The following is a 20,713-nucleotide window of genomic DNA, read 5'->3' as shown; positions in this document are numbered from 1 at the left end:
CCTGGGGCAGGAAGGGCTGGGGCGGGAGGGAGCTGTGTTAGGAAGCAATAGAGGGAATCCCTGGCAAGGGGATGAGGCCTGTGTGAATGGCAAGAGACGTTTCCCTTGGACTTCCCTGGTAGTCCAGTGCCTGGGACTCCCCGCTTCCACTGCAGGGGGCGTGGGATTGGGTTCCTGGTCAGGAAACTAAGATCCCACCTGCCAGACAGTGCGGCCCCACCAAAAATTTCCCTTGATTCTGTTAGACGTCACAGGTGCTGAAAAAGCCCTCTTGGGTGCTTAGCCCTAACACTGGGCAACAGAGAAGATGGTCATTTCCCCAAAGCCCTGGGCCTGTCCAGACAGCAGAAAGGAGGCTTCCACCATCTGCCCCTGTGTGCTCGCCACACCCTCTGCTCCTTCCCTTGGTGTTATCAGAGGTGTTGACTCCCTGCCAGCTGGGCAGTCTGGCCAGAGGGGCAGTCCGAGAGTCGTCGCTCTCTGGGGGAGGTCAGCTCACCAGGCCCTCACCCACTCACATCCTCTGGGAAACCGAACAAGAGAAGACAGACTAGCGGGGAGAGGTTGAAGGGCTGGGGAGTCTGCATCTGAACGGGGAGAGGGCTGGGAAGGCCTGGAGGTGTGAGATAAGGTGTGAGGTATGCTAGAATTCCCAATCCTCGTCCCCCTTTGGCTGACTCAGCCCTCCCGCCCTCGAGATCTTTCCCACACGACTAAAGCTAAACTCCCAACAAGACACCAAGGGAGCCAGGTGACTCTCCCCTCCTGAGCTCAGGGTCAGCTCGCCCTGGGCTGAGGGTGCCAAGGCTGTCCTCCAAAACCCCCGGGGAGAAGGCACCTTGTAGCCAGTTGGCGTCAAGATGAGTTGGGTCAGCAGAAGAGGGTGGGTTCATCCTAACGAACCGCTGGGTGTGGCAGATGAGACCATTTAACACAAGTCCGCAGACTGTAAAACGTGACACAGGTAACAGGCCCCACCCTGGGGCTGGAGAGGTGCAGAAGCCACTCTCTCCTCCACCCCGGCGACTCACTCAACTGCCCTTCGGAAGATAAACCCATTTCCTCTCATTCTTTCCCTGCCCTATGCCAGCTCCGGGCCTGGCCCTCTCCTGGGACGTGAACGGATTCCTTGCTCTTCCAGACCCTGTGGGGTGGCGGCCAGAATTAATTAATGTTTGCAAAGTGCTCCAGAGATCCTGGGACCAGGGACCCAGGGGCGCCAGATGAGCTGTGCAGGAAATTGCCAGGGAGAGGCGGGGAGAAGGGGCCGCCTGGCGGGACCTGGGACGCCTGGAAGGAGAGGCCGGGGAAGAGACTCCTAGAGACAGGGAACAGGGCAAGAGAGAGCTCGGAAGAAAAGGTGCGACCCTCCAAAGGTGCGGCAGGTCTGTAACTAGACGGCCCCGGGCTCCTGGCCCTCTCGTTCACCATCACCACCACCACGATTCCGCCTCGCTCCAGAGTCGTCCACGTCCAGGCCCGGATGCCTGTCCCCGACTAACGCCACGGCCACCCACCTGCCCCCCCCGCACAGGGACCACCTGCAGAGGAAGTCCCAGGGCCCCCCCCCCTCCCACCCCGCTCTGGAGAAGAAAGCAAGCGTGCGAGGGTGGAGGCTTCGCGAAGGGGGCGCCTCCTGCCAACACAGGCGGGGCGCCCGACTCCTACCTAGGCAAATATTTCACTTCCTTTCTCTAAAAGGAGGCGGCGAGCCGCTCCCCAGTTCCTTGAAGCTGGGGGACGACCAGGTCCCCTGACGGCAGGAGGCAGCAGAACGCACACAAGCGGCACCGGGGCCCACCGCGCCCCCTCCCCGCCCGCGCCCCCCTCGAACTCGGCTCGCTCACCCCAAAGTACTGATGAAGCCATTGACGGAGCCCTCGGCGTACAGGGAGACGATGTCCCCGATGTGGAGGAAGCTGGACATCTCGCTCATGGCTGCGGCCCTCGGGGGAGCCGGGGCGGTGGAGGCGCCTAGGGGCGAGCGGCCAGGCGCGGTGCGGAAAGCGGAGACGACCCGCGAGGCCGAGCGGGGCGCGCCCCCACCTCGGAGCCGGGCGCTCGGCGCGGCCGGGGCGGGCTGGCGGCCCCCGGAGCGGAAGGCGGCGCGGCGCGGCCGCGGAGCCGGAGGTGGCGTCCGGGTGAGGAGGTGCCCGCGTCTCGGCACTCCCGCCACCCGCCCGCCCGGCCCGGCCCGCGCCTACCTGCGGCGCAGAGGAGCAGGAAGTCTGCGGCAGCCGCACACACATGCAAATCGCGCCCGGGAGGCGGGGAAGCCACACCCCGCCCCCCAGGCCCGCCCGCCGGCACCCACGTGCGGCGGCCCGCCTCCCGCGCCCCTCGCGCGTCCGGGCCCGGCCTCCCGGACGCCGAGGCGGCCGCCGGCCCCGCGCGGTCCCGACGGCTGCCGGGACAGGTCTCCAGCTCCGGAGAGTCCCCGGCCAGCCTCGCGGAGCCCCCATCCCTGGGAGGCCCAGCGGGAGCTCTCCGCCCTCGAGGTTCGCCGAAACGTCTGCTCGGCCCTCGAGTCGCTGAGGGCTGGGCGGGCGGCCGCGGAAAGGGGAGCCCGGGCGCCCCAGCGGGCGCTCCCTTGAACCGCGCCCCGGAGGACGTGCCCGGGAGCGCCCTGGCTGCGGCCGCCCTGCGACCACCGCGCCGTCTCCGCTCCCAGCTGAGAGCCGTCTTGCGCGGAGAGGCGCGCTCATTCCTTCGCAGAGCACATCGGGATTCATTTTTCTTAACGTAAAAAGCCTTTTCATTGCACAAAAGAAAGTGCTAGGGCTTGGAGGGGAAATGAAGCAATGGGGTGGGTTTTGTTTTTTTCTCGCCGCATTCCTGTGTACAAAGAGATCCAACTTCCGAATCAGTTCAGCCGCTCCCTCTCCAGGAGTTGGCTCCGAAACTCCTGGCTTCTTCTTTCTTTTCTTTTAAGGGGGAAAGGAGAGGGGCAGGAGTGAAAACTACCTTCGCTGGTTAATTGCGCACCCAAGCGCCAACGAGGACCAGACCAGGGCCAGCACCCCCTGGGAGTGACCCGCTACGGTGTAGCCGCTGTGCAAAATTTTGCTCATGAAGTCCTCCCCTCAAACGCCCGTCCCCAGCTCGCCTGCTTTCTGTTCTGTCCCCGGGCGCTGCGGTGTTTGCTTCCTAGTCCCTTTTATTTTAGCTTCTGGGATAGAGTGCCCAGTACCCCCCATTCGATCACGTTTACTCCCTTCCGACACCCCCACCCTGACTTCCTGGGAAGGGGGAGGCTTATCCCTGGGAGATAGAGAGGAGGGGGCTGAGGATTGAAGCTGGGGGTGGGGGGTGGAGAGAAAGTCGCCGGAGGGATGAACTACTTCGAGCCAAGAGACAGCTGCTAACCCAGGGGGAGAGAGTGAGGAGCCCCTGGGCCTGTGGCTTTTTCACAGAGACCCCTCGAATGTGGGAGAGGAGGTCGCCTCCAGGATTGCTGAGTTCAGTGTTTCCCAATGTTTTCACCAAGACCCCACAATAGCAAATCAATTTTACCTCAGACCTGTCGGCACCTTCATCTGTATATAAGCGAAACAATAGTTTCACAAAACAATACTTACCCTTATGACCTGTGATTGCACTCTGATATTTTCTGTTCTATTTGTTTTGTTTCATTTTGCTTTTTAATACTGATTGTGAACCACTAAATTGCTCTGTTAAATGTACCAAATGAGTTGCAAATTGCAGTTGGAAAGACCTCACCCTGGCCACTCTGCCAAAAAGAGATGAGCAAATCCTGGAGAAGCAGAAACAAATCTCTAGGTCACACAGCCCCGTACATGGCAACTAGAACCAGCAGCCCAGCCCTTGACCCCCAGCTCCTGACAGCCCGCTCAGTACTCTCTCCAGGGCCTCATGCTACTCTGGAGCCTCAGCTGTCTGTCCCCGGAGCCCAGCTGGGAAGGGCCAGCCCCTGAAACAGCTTCACTTGCTCCCAGAAGTCAGGACTCCACTGCGTTTCCTGCAGACAGAGAGGAAACATATGCATTTGTTCCACAAGCATTTATCAAGGGCCCACTGTGTGCCGGGCCAGTTGCCTAGGTCCCCTGCACCAGACAGTGATGATGAAAAGGAGTGTGCTGGGAACACCCCCTCCAGCGGCTTCACTCTGGACGTGTGCCTTCCTTGCCCCAGCACATCCAAGGGTCCATGTCCTTCCTCTCCTAAGATTCAAACGGAGGGTTCCATAACGGCCAAGGTCTGACAGCCCGGAAGTGGAGGTCAGGCCTATCTTGCCCAAAGCACCTGCCACTGGTTCCCCCTTCACCCCCAGGTCAGGAGTGCTCTGAGCCTCTGTCCCTCCACCAATCGGGAGCACTCAGAGGTGGGGAGAGCAACCACCATCTGGCTGAGAAGCCCTGGGAGTGATGCCCCAGCAGCCTCCTGCCACACACACACTGCCTCTGGATGCTCCTCCAGACCACGGCACCCATCCCATGTTCCCAGAGGAGACACCCCTGGGCTCCAGACCCCCTGTCACCTGCCTCTTAGAAATTATCTCCACTGGAAGTGCTTTTATGCATCTGGGTTCTAAAGTAGAGTTTGTTTAAAGAAAGGTTCAGTTGGTTAAAAAACAATAAAATGTAAGAAACTGATGATACAGCTGCAGTGAGTTCATGCCCCCCTTGTGTTTCCTCATCACCCACATGATCAAATCTACGGGACTTAGCTCAGCACATCAGACTCTGTCTCCCCATCCAGCCCTTGGCAGGCACAAACATTGCTGCTCCAGAATGGTTCTGTGAACTGCGCAGACTGACTCTCATGGGCCTGGGATTGAGGCCCAGTTCTGCCACTTTACCAGAGGCTGGTCTCCCAGCCTCTATTTCCATATGTTAAAGGGGGAGGATACCTTCCAACACGTGGGGGCAGTGGGATAAAGCCGTCAGTACGGCACCACCCCCCACCCCACCCCCTCCCACCCCACAGCCCCCAGTTAAGAAGGACTGAGTGCGTTCAACCTCGTTTCCCCAGGACCACATCCACTCCCACTCCACCACTTCCCGCTTGCTATTCCCATGGTCAGAAGGAACTCTCCTTCCTTGATGCCCAGAGCAGCAATCTTTTAAGTCTTATTATGAAATATTTTCAGAAATAAGATTACATTTAAAATAATAGATCGAAAAGAGAGTTAGTGCCCTATACCTGTCTTCCAACTTGGTCAAATCTTTGCAAAATTTAGTTCCAACATATATTTTTTTAAACTAAACAATTCAGCTAAAAAATGAAAAAAAAAAAAATTCAGTTGAGGTTCCTTACATGGGTGCGTGCATGCTGAGTTGCTTCAGTTCTGTCCGGCTCTTTGCAACCCTGTGGGCTGTCGTCAGGCTCCTCTGTCCCTACATACACCTCCCCCCTCTACCCCGGGCCAGGCTGTGCCCCAGCTCTCCCTTTCCCCTCCAGAGAGAACCCTGATTTGGGAATGTTGTTTCCTGCAGTTTTCACGCTTGAAAAGGTACAGATGCATCCATAAACAGTGTACGCTCTCTCTCCGCAGGGCTTTACACTTTGAATAAATAGTGTCACCCCGCGTGTATCCTCTGGCACATGGAGCAGGGTGACAGCCCACTTCCTGCCCACATCGCGATTTGTTTGTTGGTCGGTGGCCACGAGAGCCGTGTCTCCGTCTGGGCTGCTACAGCCGTGTTGCACTGGACATTCCTGTCTCCTTGTGCAAATGCTTGAGTGTCTCTAGGGCAGTGTGGGTCACACTATGGGCTCAGACATACTCGTGAGTCCTGAAATCAACTGAAAGGGTAAAGATCAGCACTTTCTAGAACTCAGAATTGATTAGGAAATAACCGGCATCACATGTCTTCAGGGTCACCATTACAGTGACAGTCCTGTGTCGTGAGTGGCATGCGGATTCTGGATCTCAGCGTGGGTCTCCTGACGATACCTGTTCAAAAGTGACCTAAAAACTCTACTCCGGAGTGAGAACTCAGAAGATGAACTTGCTGGATCTCAGGGAAGGTGCAGTTCAACCTCCTAGGAGTTGATGAATTACACTCCAAAGTGTCCTTTCTAAATCACCTTCTCATGGGTCACTAGAAGTATGTCTGCTGAGCCATGGCCCCACCAACACTTGCTGTTGTCAGGCTTCTTAGCCTGAAATTTCTTTGTTTCCCCACTCTCAGAGACCAGATTGGGGCCATCTTGAATTGTAATCCTCTCTTTCCTTTTTGGCCTTCCCCCTTAGACCATGAGTTCCTAGATAGACGAGGCTGTGTCTGAGTTAATTTGTGTCCCCACCAGGCCTGGCATGTAGCGAGTGTTCACAAAATCTACTCAGATTTGAACTCTCAAAGACTAGGAGGATGGGGAGAGTACAAAAATTATTGCAGGCGGGCTTCTCCGGTGGCTCAGTGGTAAAGAATCTGCCTGCTGCTGCAGGAGACACGGATTTGATCCCTGGTCCAGGAAGACCCTACGTGTCATGGAGCAACGAAGCCCGTGTGCCACAATTATTGAGCCTGCGCTCTAGAGCCCGGGAACTGCAACTCCTGAGCCCACGCATCGCAGCGATTAAAGCCCGCACACCCTAGAAGCTGTGCAAGAGCTGCCGCCGCGGTGAGAAGCCCGAGCACCGCAAGGAAGAGGAGCCCCTGCTCTCCACAGCCAGAGAAAGCCTGCTCACAGCAAAGAAGACCCAGGGCAGCCAGAATAAATAAAAACTTTTACATAAATAAATAAATAAATAATCCTGAGAAATAACAGGAGACTGTGGGAGCCCTGGCTCAAGGTATCAGACCCCTGGGTCCCAAGGCAGGAGGTGGGAGCTTCCAGGGATGCTGTAAGTGGTTGGAAAGGAGAACTGATGGGCCTGACCCCTCCTGAGAGGCTTCAGTGGGATGACCTGAAGCTGGGACAAAGATCAAGCCCAGGAAGGAGGCTGCCTCCATCCTCTGGGCAACTGGTTTGCCTGGTTCAGGCCCTAACCTCCATGGCTGGGTTCCTCCAGCACCACCTCCCAAGGGATCCTCTTCTAGAAGAAAAACAGAGAGGACGGGACACTCGGGTCAGAAAGCCCAAACTCAGGATTCGCAGGGAGCCAGTGACTGTAGGCGCCTCCTGGAGGAGAAACTGAGGCACTGAGCCTAGATTGAGGGGGGTGGGGAATTCCTTGTTAGCATATTTTTTTACCTTTTGAATTTTGGACCATGTGGATGTTTAACCTATAACCAAAACTAAAGATGCTCAAATTCTTACCCCTTTAGTTGCAAGCTCCAAGTCCCCTCAGAAAGACCTCCAGGAACCCACCTCCATCCTCCATCCAATCCAGACCTCAGGAGTCCAGGGAAGACAGGGGGTGGTGCTCAGACCCTCCCCCGGACTCAGAAGGAACTCCAGGCATGTGCTGAGGGAAGGGGCCACTAGGTCCGACTCCTAGGCCCTGTCACCAGCGTGCTCCCCGCCTCCCTGCCACCACACCTGCCTTTCTAGGCTTCTCCCCAGCTCTGCCATGTGACTCTGCAGAGAGTCCAGACCTCTGTGAGTCTCGGGTTCCTTCTTGTAGCCAGAGTTCACACCACCTTCCCAGACCTCACCCCTGGTGTTGACTGTTCTTGCAGCTTTCACTGGTCCTCCCTGACGGGGCCTGCGAGGTGCAGGACGGCCGCCCCCATGCTGGCAGTGCCATCTCAGGGTTTGGGGCTGATAAGAGGCCGTCTGCAGGGCTTCCTCGGCCCTCGCCCCTGACGTAGCAGCCGGGCCGGGAGGGGAGGCAGAGTTGGGCCAGAAGGGCTGACTCAGTGCAGCAGCCACCCTGCCGGGTCAGCCGGGCACCCCACCCACCGCCTGCCGGGGTTCCCAGAGAATTCCTTCCCCATGCCATAAGCTGCCCTGGGCGGGCACCCCAGCCCTCAGCAACCACTCAGCCACAGCCAGGGCTGCCCGCCCGGCCAGACTTCGCGCACACACACACATACACTCACACGCTCAACCTCCCAGGGCGCCTGGAAGGAGACAGAACTTGTTCTGTTGGTCATCCTCCACCCCCACCTCCCAGCCTTCAGTATTATATCTATTCATTTCAGACATTTGCTGACCACTGACCACAGGCAAGGAGAGGAAACGGACAGAGGAATGCAGCCAGCTAACCCGAACGCGCGGTCCCCGCCTGGGGAAGAAGGAGATCAAAGAGCCTGTGGCTGCCCGTCCCCCGGTCCCACAAGAGAGAGTCATCCCCTCCTTCCGCTCAACTGCCTCTTGAGAGCCAAGCCCCTGGTTCTGAAGTCCTGAATCCCGGGGCCTGATCTTTCCTCCTCCTCTGCCCTGAGGGGTCGCGAGCAGATAAGGCGACCCCTCCCTGGACAGACTGTGAAAAGCAGAAGTCCTGAAGCAAAGTCCTGGCCCCAGGCAGTGCTCTGCAGAGACGCTGGCCCTCCTCTCTGGACTTCAGTGTCTCTGTGTGTGGAGTAAGAATAGAGAGCTGTGTTCATGAGATCCTGGCAGGAAACTGGCCCCACGTCCCCAGTGGGTGATTAAAGAGAGGTTAGTGAGTGGACGGACTTGCAGAGAGCGGTGTGGACAGGGTTCAGAGCCCAGCCAGAGGTGGTGCAGCTCCCGGGAGCTAGTGACCGGGGAGAGTCCAGGCCTGGAAAGCAGCCAGTGGATCAATCACTGACCCTCTCCCCCTTCCCATGCTCTGGTCTCTTTCCAGTGCCTCCCGCTGGCTCCGAGGACAAGGGAGCCTGGGTAACTCAAGCCACAGAGGCCAGCCTCTCAGTACACGGAGCAAGCATGGAACAGTGGACAGTGGCTCCAGAGCGGGGTGATGAATGGAGAGTATCTGTTGACAACATAAGTAACTACTTTGTGAAACATTTAGCTCAAGCAGCAAATATCTCTATAATTTCCCTTGTTGGCATAGTCCTCAGGGTTCTCAATAAAGAGAAATACCAATAAATCTAAAGAAATGACAACCTAATAGTGGAATTTCGTTTAATAGGATGACCAAAGAAGGGACTTTTTCTTTAAAAATGTATTTATTTTTAATCGGTGGTTTCTGCCATACATCAGGGCTTCCCAGGAGGCACTAGTGGTGAAGAACACGCCTGCCAACGCAGGAGATGTAATAGATGCGGGTTTGATCCCTGGGTCAGGAAGATCCGCTGGAGGAGGGCATGGCAACCCAGTCCAGTATTCTTGCGTGGAGAATCCCACGGACAGAGGGGTCTGGTGGGCCACAGTCCACGGGCCGCACAGTCAGACACGGCTGAAGCGACGGAGCACGCACACACGCCATATCGACATGAATTTTTAGGAGGAGAGACGTTTATGAGACAGAAGATTTTATCCACAAAGCAGACATCCGTGTCCCCTCCCCAGTAGAATAATCAGCTGTTGAGTAGCCACTGGCCAGAGGAGGAAGTAATGGGTGCAGGGCTGGGCTGCGCTCGCCCCCTACCCATTCTGAGTCAGAACTGGGGGGTGGTGGAGGCACCAGGGGAGGCTGATTACAGCTCCCCATTACCCTCTGAGGTTACCCTATCTTGGTGCCTGGGTCAGGACCTTGGCAGGAGCCCCGGAGAAGAGGGAGGCCTCTGGCCGTTCTGCATCTTTCCAGGCTCAGGGAAGGGGGCCCTGCCCTGTGAGGGGAAACTGTCCAGGCCCCTACGCTCCACCTGCCAGCAAGGGAAGCAGATCTGGAGAGGTGAGCTCACGTCAACACTGTGAGCCTGTTGAGAAAGGAGCTTAAAACCCTCCAGGGACCAGCCCCAGACAGGAGGGAGACAGCGGGGTGATGTCAAGTCCCTGCCTCCAGCTGCGCCCCACACCCACCTCGGCAGGACGGAGGCCTGGGGGCTGGGGATTCACAGCTCCAAATGGCCAAACGGCCGAGGGCTGAACCTGGCAGACAGGACCCCCTCCTGCACCGGGCTTGCCACCCTTTGTCTCTGGAGCATTCAGAAGAGGTCGCGCAGCGAGGTGGGTGCCATGCCCTCTGGAGGGGGCGGGGAGAGGTCATGGTCGAGGCACTCCGCTCTAGGGGGAGAGGGAGAGAAAGGCTTGCTGTTTGCCCAGGAAGGCAACAGACACTGGGGCCCTTGTCCTGGGGCAGCGGGGGAGCTGCTGGCCAGATGGAGAGCGGCCGGGGGCTGGGGCGGGGGAGAGGAGGGATTCCAGGCCCAGCCATCAGCCTCTTCCTCCCAGCCCCCACCCAGCTCCCAGGCCTGCCCGAGACCCAAGGAAGGGCAGCCCCCACTCCCACCCAGATACAGAACCTCCAAAGGCAGTCCTGGGGCTGAGGCCTCAACGCTGCAGAAACCCCCCGCGTTTGGGCCATTGACGCTGGGCAGGCTTCTCCCTGGAGAGGCTCTCCTGGTCTGTGCCCACGCACACTCAGTCGTGTCCGACTCTTTTCAACCCCACGGACTGTAGCCCCCCAGGCTCCTCTGTGCACGGGATTCTCCAGGCAAGAATACTGGAGGGGGTTGAAACGCCCTCCTCCAGGGGATCTCCCTGACCCAGGGATCAAACCTGCGTCTCCTGCGTTGGCAGCCAGTCTCCTGGTTGGCAGTGAATAAACCCAGCCTCGGGCCTTCGGAGCAGTTTTCTGGTGAGGAGGGTTGAGTCCGGGACCCGACAAACACTGATGAAATCTGTGCTGCGTGCAGGGCCCTGCACAGGGCGGGAGAGTGAGAGCCCCCTGCGGGCCTGAGAAGCCTGGTCACCAGGCACCTGGCTCCCACCCAGCCCCTGACCCCCAGCAGACAAAGGGCTGGGCCTGGCAGAACCAAGCCCAGCAGCTCCCTCTCGGCCTGGCACTGCTGTTGTTCTACACCCTCTTTGTAAACGTAGCCACTCCCAGGAGTGTCCCCAGCACTTCAGCCAGCCCTCAGCCCTCGTCCAGGGTTGGCTTGGGGCGCAGTGAGGAAGGCCCGCCAAGGCCAGGCTCTTGGAGCAGGAGGAGCAGGGGCGGCGGTGGGGGTTGCGCGGGGCAGAAAGAGAAACGAAAACCACCACCCACCGCTGACCCCTCGCGTCCACCCCTAGGTGGCGCTCTGGGTGCACTAGAGCACTTAGCTTGCGCGTGCATAGTAACCGCTCGGTGGATTCCGACTCTGCGACCCCACGAACTGTAGACCTTCAGGCTTCTCTGTCCATGGGATTCTCCAAGCAAGAAGACTGGAGTGGGTTGCCATTCCCTTCTTAGCCTGCCATCCTCCTTTTGTAGGTGAGGAGTCTGCGGCTCACCGTAGCTAAGGAGACAATTAGCTGATGGACAGGGAGGGGAAACTCCGCTACTGAACAGGTCGTTAAAGGTTGCACAGCCAATAAGGTGTCTCCGTTTCTCAGATGAAGAAAGTTCAGGGAGGTGAAGAGATCCACCGAAAGTCACACAGCTAGCAAGTGCCAGAAGTGGGGCTTGCACTCAGGCCGGCCTGGCCAGGGAGCCCACGGCTCCGTCTTCAGGCTGCAGAGGGCCCCAGAGAGGGAGCCTGGAAGGATTCTGTTCTCGAAGATTCCTGGCAGAGGGCGGCTCCTCTGCCCTCGTAGACCTTGCCCCAAACCCCTCCTCAGTGGTAGCCGGGGAACCCTTGCAGTTGGGACAGGGACTCCACCAAGGCCTGTGCCTCCAGCCTCCACCTCCGGCCGCCACCTAGTTCTTTCCTCTGACTCCACCTTCGAGGGGCCCGGCCTGGCTCCCTCCATCCTGGGCCAGCCAGGCCTCTGCACCAGGGCCAGGTTGCCTCTGGGCACCACCGTCCACGGGCCACACACAGGCTGCACCTGCCCTGATTCCAGCAGCTTCCAGCGCCAACCACCATGATTCATTAGCTTCCTCTTGTCCCAGCAGACAAAATGCACAGCAGGAGGGAAAGAGGTCAGACAGCAGGGAGGACTTCCAGGTTGTAAGGAATGAGAGATTCGAGAATTGGGAGCCAGAGGAGGTGGGGTCCTTTAAAAAAGGAATATGCTAGGCTGCCTGAGTGAGAATCCAAATTCAGGGGTTCCGGACTAATCTGCTTCCTCTGGCTCCTCCAGCTTCCTCCCCTCTGGGCCCGAGTGCTGGAGTGGGAGCTGGAAGCTTGCCTCCAGAACCTGTTCAGACCTGCAGCCAGGCCTGTACCTGCAGCAAACGCTGGTCCCGTTCAGCAGCAGAAAGAATGAGCACTCGCTGAACACGTACTACGGTCCCTCTCTGTCTCTGTCAGCTCATGTCACCTTCAGATGCCCCTAAGAAAGCTATGGTCCTCATGTCCACTTGACAGCAAGGAAACCGAGGCTCCAGGCCTTTTCTGGGATTCCCCATCTTCCCAAGATCTGTTCGTCCTTCAAGGTGAAGTTTAAACGCCCCACTTCTTGCCCAGGACCTCTGCCCTCTGCGGGGCTGCCCACAGGGACCACTGCCAATCAGAGCCCCAGCTCTCCCAGGCCAACCTGCCATTTCCTAGCTCTTGACCTGGAACAAATGACTTCCCTAGATCTGTTTGCTTACCTGCCAAGGGAAATGATGAAGCACCAAACAACAGAGGATGGCGGTGAGCGTTCAGTGAGGTAACAGACATAGGACCCTGCAACCAGTCCCTGGCACAGAGGGCGCTTAACAGAGGCAGGCTGCCATTGCTGATTTTATTTCATATGCTCTCTTATTGGTTCCTCATCGTCTTAACTCTGTAAGTTCAGCGAGGCCTCGCCTGGACATCTCAGCCTTGGTTTGGGTTCCCCAGACACAGAGATTCAAGGGCACACACATACATGGGGGTGACCAGAGTGAACCCCAACAGAGGACGGGAGAGGCGAGGCAGGGAGGGACACAGGCAGGCACAGCGGCGATGCCGACCAGCTCCCACTATGGAGCCCAGCCCCGCTGGGGAGCTCGGGGAGCCGGGTCAGGCTCTGATGTGCCCTTCTCACCCCCGCTGGCCTCAAGCCCTAGCCACGCACCAGGCCCGTTTCCTGCAGCTCTGAGCCCTGCTGACGGACCATCCTGGGTTCCTGCCTTGTTCAGCTAACAGACTGGGACAGGAGGCCAGGCCTTGGAGGCAGGGGTGCCAGAGGCTGAGGGCTGAGCCTGGGTGAGAGCCAGCTGGGCACGGAGATAGGCATCAAGAACACTCTGTGTATGTGAACGTGCTCAGTCGCTCAGTCGTGTCCGACTCTTTGTGACCCCGTGGACTGTAGCCCACAGATTCCATGGGGGCTCTGAAGCCCCCTCGGTCCATGGGGATTCTCCAGGCAAGAATACTGGAGTGGGTTGCCATGCCCTCCTTTGGGGGATCTTCCCAAACCAGGGATCAAACCCATGTCTCCCTCATTGCAGGCGGATTCTTTACCGTCTGAGCTACGAGGGAAGCCCTTGTCCTGGCCAAACAGGAGGGACTCAGTGGAGGTGCCGCTCGGAGGCTCACAATCAGAGCTTGGCAGGTCACTGCCATCAGGCACAGGAAGCGCTCCCCGGGCAGGGGGGCGGAGGGTGGGCAGCCTGACCCAGCTCCCCCTGCATTCTCAGAACCCAAGCCGCCATCTCTGAAGGCTCTAAGTCCAGTCCAGGCGGGTTCAGCCTAAGAGACAAACTGGGGAGAGGACTAAGGGGAGAATCGAGAAATATTTGGGGACAATGTTCTAGTGACTGCTACCTAACAAATTCTCCAAAACTTGGTCGTGTGACACAGTGGCCATTTCATTTTGCTCAAAGTTCTGTGAGTCAGGGATTCAGGAAGTGCCTGGCTTCCCGAAGGTGGGTCTTGCTGGGGGTCTGCCCTGTGATTGCCGTCAGATGCCAGCTGGGGCTGGAGTCATCGCAAGGCTCCTGGGCTGGTGGTGCACGACGGCTGCTCCTGGCACGGCCAGCAGGGGGCGCCCCTGAGCTGCAGATGGGACCCCGTCCACGTGGCTCCTGACTTCTTACAGGGGGGCTGCTTGATCCAAAGAGAAGAGGTGGAACCTGGGTGGTCTTCTCTAACTCAGCCTCAGCAGTCACAGAGCATCACTCTCACGGTACCTGACGAGGGAGGCAGTCACGGCCCTTCCAGAGCCAAGGGGAGAAGGACACAGTTCCCCTCTCCCTGGGAAGAGAGCCAAAGGAGCCATGTTTTAGACTGAGCTCAGGTGACATCTCAGAGCAGGTCCCTCTCCCCGTGCTGCCTGGGATCTCACAGGTCACAGGCCCGGGGGACCCCAGGAAACCTCGAGGCAGCATCCCTCCCACAGATTCAAAGACTGGGGCTCTGAGATTGTGGAGCCTGGGCCCCTGCCTCAGCTCCATCCGGCCCGTCTGCGACGGTGAAGGCCAAGGAGCCCTTGGGCCCTGAGCCCCAGGATGGGTGAGCAACCTGGAGGGGTCTGTGTGTGGTGGTGGAGCACGTGCCCGGCGGTGTTTGAGTGCGAGTGTGTGTGCCCGCAAGGACACGTGCACGAGGCTGGAGCGGGGAGGGTCACTCCCCTCCCTGGAAGAAACTGCTCCATCCCTCCCTGAGGACCCGGGCTCTGCAGGGGTGACAGGAAGTCAAGGCAGCGCCACGGGGAGGACAGGGCTTCAGGGGGAGGGGCTGAGAGTCAGATCCTGGGGTCTTGGGGTTCAGGGCTCTCAAGAGGAGGGTGACAATCATCAGAAACCATGGACAGCTTCCTGGCGGCACAGTCAACCACGGAGACACCTGCAGAGACGGGGAGGGGGCGTGGGGGGCCAGGGAAGCCAGGTAAACACGTCATCTCCAGCTCCTCCCCCTGAGCCAAGAAGTAAAATGCCCCCCAGCACCCCGCCTGCCCCACAGTCCCCAGGGCAAAGTGCCCCAGGCAAGCCAGCACCCCAGGTGTGACAGCCTGTCACCAGCCTCTGCCCTCCCTCACCCATGCCCGCCAGGGCCCCTGCTCACAGGTGTGCACCCGACAGGCTCTCAAGAGACTTCCGCTGAAGGAACGGGGCGCAGGTGCGTGCTGGGGCTGGCTGTGGGCAGGGGTCCCCCCGCCCCCTGCCCTCGCTCCTCTGCTGGGCCTCTGGGCAGGGTGGCTGCTGCAGCAACCAGTGCCCACTCCAGGGGCCCACCCAGGCCTCAGGCACTTCCTGAGCAGCAGGACGTATCCTGGCCTGAGTGCCCCTGGAAGGAGGCAGCTTATCAAAGGGGAAAGGACACTTTGTTCAGGCCTGGTCACTCGCCCAGACTGGGGGTGGCGTGTTCGGGGCCTGGCGGGTAGGGCAGCGCACTGCCAGCGGGAGGGTCCCAGCCAGCGGGCTGGGGCGGGAGGTCTAGGGAGGGCGGATGCGCCGGCTCCACACTCCAGGCGGTGCCAGGACCTTGGCCCTTCCAGAAACGCGTTCGGGCGCCCCCTTCCCCTTCACAGTCCTGCCTTCTCTCCATTCCCGTCCTACCTCTCTGAGTTCTGCAGGGGCTTGGCATGCACTCCATTCATTCATTTAAGCAATGTGTAAGGGTACTTGGAAGGTACTAGTAAGGCTCTAGACCCTGGGGACAGAGCAGCAAACGAAACAGGCCACAGTGCCTGCCCTCGTGAAGCTCAGGTTCCAGTTGAGAGGCCATAAGCACGTAAACAAACTAAATATATGTGTCAGATGATGGAAGTGCTCTGAAGAAAAATGAAGCAGGGGAGGGGCACAGAGAGGGAGTGGGCTGGAGGACAGAGATGTTTTTTCTTTACACGGGGTGATTAAGAAGGCGACAGATGACAGCAAAGGACAGATGTCAAGTAGGTAAAGAAGTGAGTCATGTAAATTCCTAGGAGCAAAGCCGGGGAACACAGCGGGAACAGCAAGTGCAAAGGCCCTGAGGCAGGAGTGGGCTGAGCGAGCGCAGGAAACAGCAGGGGCCGGCCTGGCCTGAGCACAAGAGACAGCAGGAGGGCGGACGGGTGAGGGACGGGTGAGGCTGGAGACAGGGCCCAGGCGGCAAGCGGCCGTGGGAGGACTTGGCTCTCACTTGGGCGATGGAGATGCAGTGTAGGGCTTTCAACAGAGGAATTATTTATTATTAATATTAACTGTTTAGCTGTCTTTTTAACTCTTTATTTTTTTAAAGTCTTTTTTAAGCATTTATGTTTTAAAATAACAGTAGCTCAGGAATTCACTGGAAGTCCAGCGGTTAGGACTCAGCGCTTTTCACTGCTGGGGCCCAGGTTCAATCTCTGACCTGATCAGGGAAATAAGACTCTGCAAGCCGCACAGTGTGGCTAACAAGGAAAAAGCAACAGTAACTCATGTTACCTAGAGCTTAATACATATCAGCCACTCTTCAAAACAGTGAACATGTATTAGCCCATTTACTCTTCCCAATAATCTTCATTAAAGATGAGCACACACTGATACTAGGGAGGTCTCCACCACGAGATGCTGGCAGCGCCCCACCCCATGCTGTCACAAACGGGGGGCCGGGGGGGGGTTATGTCGAATGTTCCTGGGCAGACAGAATGGCCCCGGGTGAGAAGCACTGCCTGAGGGTCTCCCGGCCCCCCCGCCTGCCTCTGTCCCAGCTCAGCCCCGCACCTCTCCCTACAACAAGTGTAACAGCCCCTACCTGCCCCTGCCTCCTCCACCGCAAGCCTCCTCCTAGATGCCACGACAGAGCCGCTCCCCACTCTATGGCCCTCGACGGCTCCCACCGCCCTGAGGATGCACAGCAAGCTGCTGAGGTTGGCACCGTGGCCCTGTGTAACCCGCCCCTACAGCTGCAGCTCTGTCCTCGAGGCCCTCGTGCCGCTGCCCTCCCTCCCTCGCCCAGTCTGGTAACTTGCGCTTATCCCGCTCTGTGCCGGCCACCGTGCTGGGCACGCAGACCTGGGGACAAAGCCCCTGGGGGCCTGCCTTCACGATGCGTCTGTCCAGGGGAGGGGGGAGCAGGGAAACGCATGGATCCCATTAGTTCCGTAGCCAGGGAGCTGTGAGGGCCCTGGAAGGGGAGGTGCCAGAGTCGAGCTGTATAGGATGGGCAGGGCTGTGAGAAGGAGCAGGGATGATCTGGGGCTGTGAGGGGCTCGGAACGAGTGGCTGTGATCTGGGCCCAGCCAAGGCATGAGATCGCACGTGTACAGAGAGACGGTCGGCAGGCAGGGAGCCAAGGACTGAGTTCACACACCGGCGGACTGAACAGGGAGACCAGGGAGAGGGGAGACCAGGGCGGTTCTCTCTGGGTCAGAGAGGCAGACAGCGGGGCCCCGGTGCCGGCTGGACACTCCCCGCATCCCCGGCGGGTCCCCCTGGCAGGCATGCCCTCTCCCCTTACTTCACCTGTCAATTCCCTCCTGCTCCTGCAAGCCCAAGTCACAGTCGGTGCCTCCTCCTCTTTGAGGCCTTCTAGGTTCCTCCCTGATGGAATCACTAGCTCCTTCCTCTGCTTTCCAAACCTGTGTTATAGCAACATCTTGCTCTGATTTTCATTACGGGGTTGCCCTGACCCCACGAGCCCACTGTGAATTTCCCGAGTACAGGGAGGCAGTCGTTTCTGCTTGGTCCCTGGACAGGTGAAATCGAACTGCCTTCAGCAGAGGCAGCCCCAGCCCTCCGCCACCCGGGGATCCGGGGGTGGGGGGTGAGGGGGACATGGAAATACCCACCGTTGGGCATCTGGCCCAGGAGCGCACCTTCGCGGGCGGGGGCACCCTCGGATGGAGGGGGAGGCCAGGACGCATTGGCGGGGCCTGAGCGCGCACAGGCCCTGCTGAGGCGCCGTCGCCCACGGTGGCCGGCAGGCCCCCCTCCGACTGCACACCCTGAGGCTGACTCTGCCCACCCGGAGGCGGCGGCGGGGGTGCGGCTGAGAGACTGCGCGCGGAGAGGGCCCGGCTGACCGCCGAGGACCGGCGGCGCCCCCTGGTGGTGGAGCCCCTCCGGTACTCCTCACGGCCCATTTCAGCGCCGCCCCGCGGCCCCCCCTCACAGCAGCCGCCAGCGAGGAACTCACCCCCCACCCCAGCAACCTCCTGCGCGGCATCCCCCCGCCTCACCCCCGCTCGCCCCTACGGTCTCGTCCCTATGCAGCCGCCAAGGGGGCCTTTTAAAATGTTAACCACTGGGCACTCGCTCTGATAAGCTTAAACCCCTCAAGGGACTTCCCTGGTGGAAGTGGCTAAGACTCCCAATTCAGGGGGCGGGGGTTCGATCCCTGGTCAGAGAATTAGATGCTGCAAACTTCAGTTAAAGACCCTGCCTGCTGCGGCTAAGACCTGCCACAGACAGATAAAGACAAACTTTTAAGATAAATAAAAATAAACTCTCAAAACCCGGATCAACAAAGGATGTGATCTCCTTCCTTTCTGATCTCACTCCCTCTCTGGCCACGCAGGTCTGCTTCCGGTGCCTCACACACCCCAGGCCTGCTCCTGCCTCAGGGCGTCTGCCCCTGCTGCTCCCGGCAGGGGCATTCCCTGACGTCCCTGCCCTCCCTTCCTGGTGGCCCCTGCGTCCATAGGACCTCCTGAGAGAGTCCTCCCTGTCCCACCGTCTGAGACAGCCGCCCAGCAGCTTCCTTACAGCACCTGCCATGCCCGGATCCAGTCTCTGTTCAGTTTATCCTGCTAGCAATCCTAAGCGCTCAAAAAATGGAGGTTCAGAGTGTCTTGTTCAAGGCTCCCACCCCCCGGCACCCCCCACCCCGCCACGTGCCCTCACAATGGATCCAGGGGCTGTTTCTCACCTCTGTCCCCCCCCAGATATACAGTAAGAGAGAGAGAAACAGAGGCCCATGTGCAGCTACCAGCAGTGAGACGTGGCGGAAGATGAGGGGTGAAGGAGACGGACGTCGGCACTGGGCAGCGGCCTGCAAGTTCTGACGCTCAGCTCGACGTGGACCTGACTAGGGCACTGCCAGCCTGACTGGTCCCTTTGCGCATATGAGAAAGAGGCAGGTCTCGGGGTTCCAGAGCCCCTCACCCCGAGCCAAGCCCCTGGTACAGGACCCAACCTGCAAGCGGTGCGCAGCCGCCCTCCCCTCGCTGTCTGCACACCAGGGACGGCAGGCTGGGTCTTAATCCCCGGACCAGGGATCAAACCTGTGCCCCCTGCAGTGGAAGCGCGGTGTCCTAAACACTGGACTTCCACACAAGTCCTGGGAAGACAGCTTTCAGTGCTGCCCAGGCCTCGGGTCAGACCCACAGATGCATCGGCAGCATTCCCCGAAAGCCTTTCGGACACACCTGCCTGGCCCCTGGCCCCTTGCAGGGTGGACCTGTGCCTGGCCCCCTGCACGCACACCCCAGGCCTTCCCCCACAGCAGGTCCCTGGGGCTTGTCACCCCTGCCTTCCCCGCTCATGAGCGTCAAGCCAGGCCCGTCCACAGAAGCTGGCCAAGGACCGTCTAGGCCCGGGGAGAGGCCTTCAAGCCTGCATTGACTCAGACCCCGTTTCTGCTCCCAGCCTCACTGACCTTCCTCCCTGGGGTTCACAGGAACCCAGGGAGCTGGGTGGACCACACGGTGCCAGGACCCTCACTTTGACAGAGTGGGAAACAGAGGAGCAGGGAGCGGGGGTCCAAGGCTGAGATGCTCCCCAAAACTTAGTGCCACTTGGCTCAGGCGAGCAGCCAAGGAGCCTGAGCTGCCCACAGGGCCCAACCTACCCTGACCCACCATGGTGCCCGCCTATGCCCAGGGGCCACTGCTGCTGCCCAAAGACACCGGGGGAGGGGGCACGGGGGCGTCTGGACTCCTCTGCGCCTCGGGGTCTCCCTCCAGCCTGGGCATGGCTGGCACCAGGTTTGGGGGCCTCCCAGGAAGGGGGAAGGCAGAGAAGCACCCTCTTCATGGGGTCTGTCCGTGAGGAGGGCTGCATCCATGCGGGAGACACCGAGGAGCCCACGGGCCGCCCTCCAAGGCCCCACGCTTCCCACCAGCCAACACCCTGGAGGAAGGAATCAGGGCCCAGGTGAGTCATCTGATCACAAGGCCACCTCCCAGCTGACTCAGGGGGACAGTCCACATGGCCCCACCCACCGGCCCCAGCTCAGGGCCTGAGTCAAGGATTCCAGGGGGTGGGCAGCCTGCCTGGGAAGCCCCGGCCCACTTGTGAATCACTAGCCATCTTGTCTCCAAGCCCCGCTCTGAGCCCCGGCTGGGGGTGGGAGGCAGGGCGCTCACCTTCACTGCTGGGCAGGGCAGGGCAGGAGGTCGGGTTGCTGGCCGCCCCTCACTGGCCCCCCCTGCACTCCCACCTGACAGCTGCCGTTAGCAATCACAATAATTACTCAACCAGCGGCCGTGTTCTGACACTGATCTTTAGCTCTGTCCAGGCCTTGGGCTGGATCCAGTGGGAGCCCCGTGGAGAAGGCCAGACGTGTGTCTGTAAATAGCAGTGTTGTTGATAAGCGTTGGGGAGGTGTGAGCTCTCACGTGAACACGGGGCTGAGAGCCCGGACCCCAACAGGAGACTATGAACCAGCATCCCACAGGCAACCAGCCAGCCCTCCTGGCAAACAGCACCTCCTGGTGTCCAAACTGCACCTAGCCCTCCCCCACATTGGATGCCCACGAAGCCAGGGATGAAGGTGTGCATCCCACGAGTAACTCAACCCCACTTTCGCTTCTGGAATTCAGTAGAGCTGGAGAAATGTCTTCTTCTAGATATCTGGACCTCCCTGCACCCAGGGTCCCCAGAGGTACCCAACACTCCGCTTGGCAGAGTGGGCCCCGACCAGGGCAGCAGCGTGGGGCCCTGGCCCCGCACCCCTGTGGTACAGCTCCACTTACCCAGGGGCCCCTCTCCCGCCCCCAGCCCGGCCCCACGGTCTGCTTCCCTGGCTTT

At 59.5% G+C, this 20,713-nt stretch overlaps 1 protein-coding gene and 1 long non-coding RNA gene across 5 annotated transcripts in view; both read right to left on the bottom strand.

Moving 5' to 3' along the window:
- Positions 1-2,256, bottom strand: part of ITPR3 (inositol 1,4,5-trisphosphate receptor type 3) — a 67,455-nt gene extending 65,199 nt beyond the window's left edge. For all 3 annotated transcript variants that reach the window (XM_060403581.1, XM_042236934.2, XM_027959001.3), the window contains exon 1: positions 1,848-2,256. Coding sequence is in view for 2 of the 3 variants with exons in the window: in XM_042236934.2 (XP_042092868.1) it covers positions 1,848-1,936 (89 nt within the window). In the remaining variant the exon portion in view is untranslated. The remainder of the gene's footprint in view (positions 1-1,847) is intronic.
- A 6,691-nt stretch (positions 2,257-8,947) lies between these two features.
- LOC121817365 (uncharacterized) lies at positions 8,948-19,444 on the bottom strand. Of its 2 annotated transcripts, XR_006057221.2 has the most exons (3): positions 10,501-19,444; positions 9,802-10,005; positions 8,948-9,235 (listed from the first exon to the last, which is right to left on the bottom strand). It is a non-coding gene; the product is annotated as an uncharacterized LOC121817365 (long non-coding RNA). The 2 variants fall into 2 exon arrangements; XR_009597700.1 differs by having other exon boundaries at positions 8,948-10,005.
- Positions 19,445-20,713: the final 1,269 nt, after the last annotated feature.

This window comes from Ovis aries, chromosome 20 (assembly GCF_016772045.2).
Source record: "Ovis aries strain OAR_USU_Benz2616 breed Rambouillet chromosome 20, ARS-UI_Ramb_v3.0, whole genome shotgun sequence".
NCBI classification, from domain to species: domain Eukaryota; kingdom Metazoa; phylum Chordata; class Mammalia; order Artiodactyla; family Bovidae; genus Ovis; species Ovis aries.
This window is presented reverse-complemented; position numbering and strand designations above follow the sequence as displayed.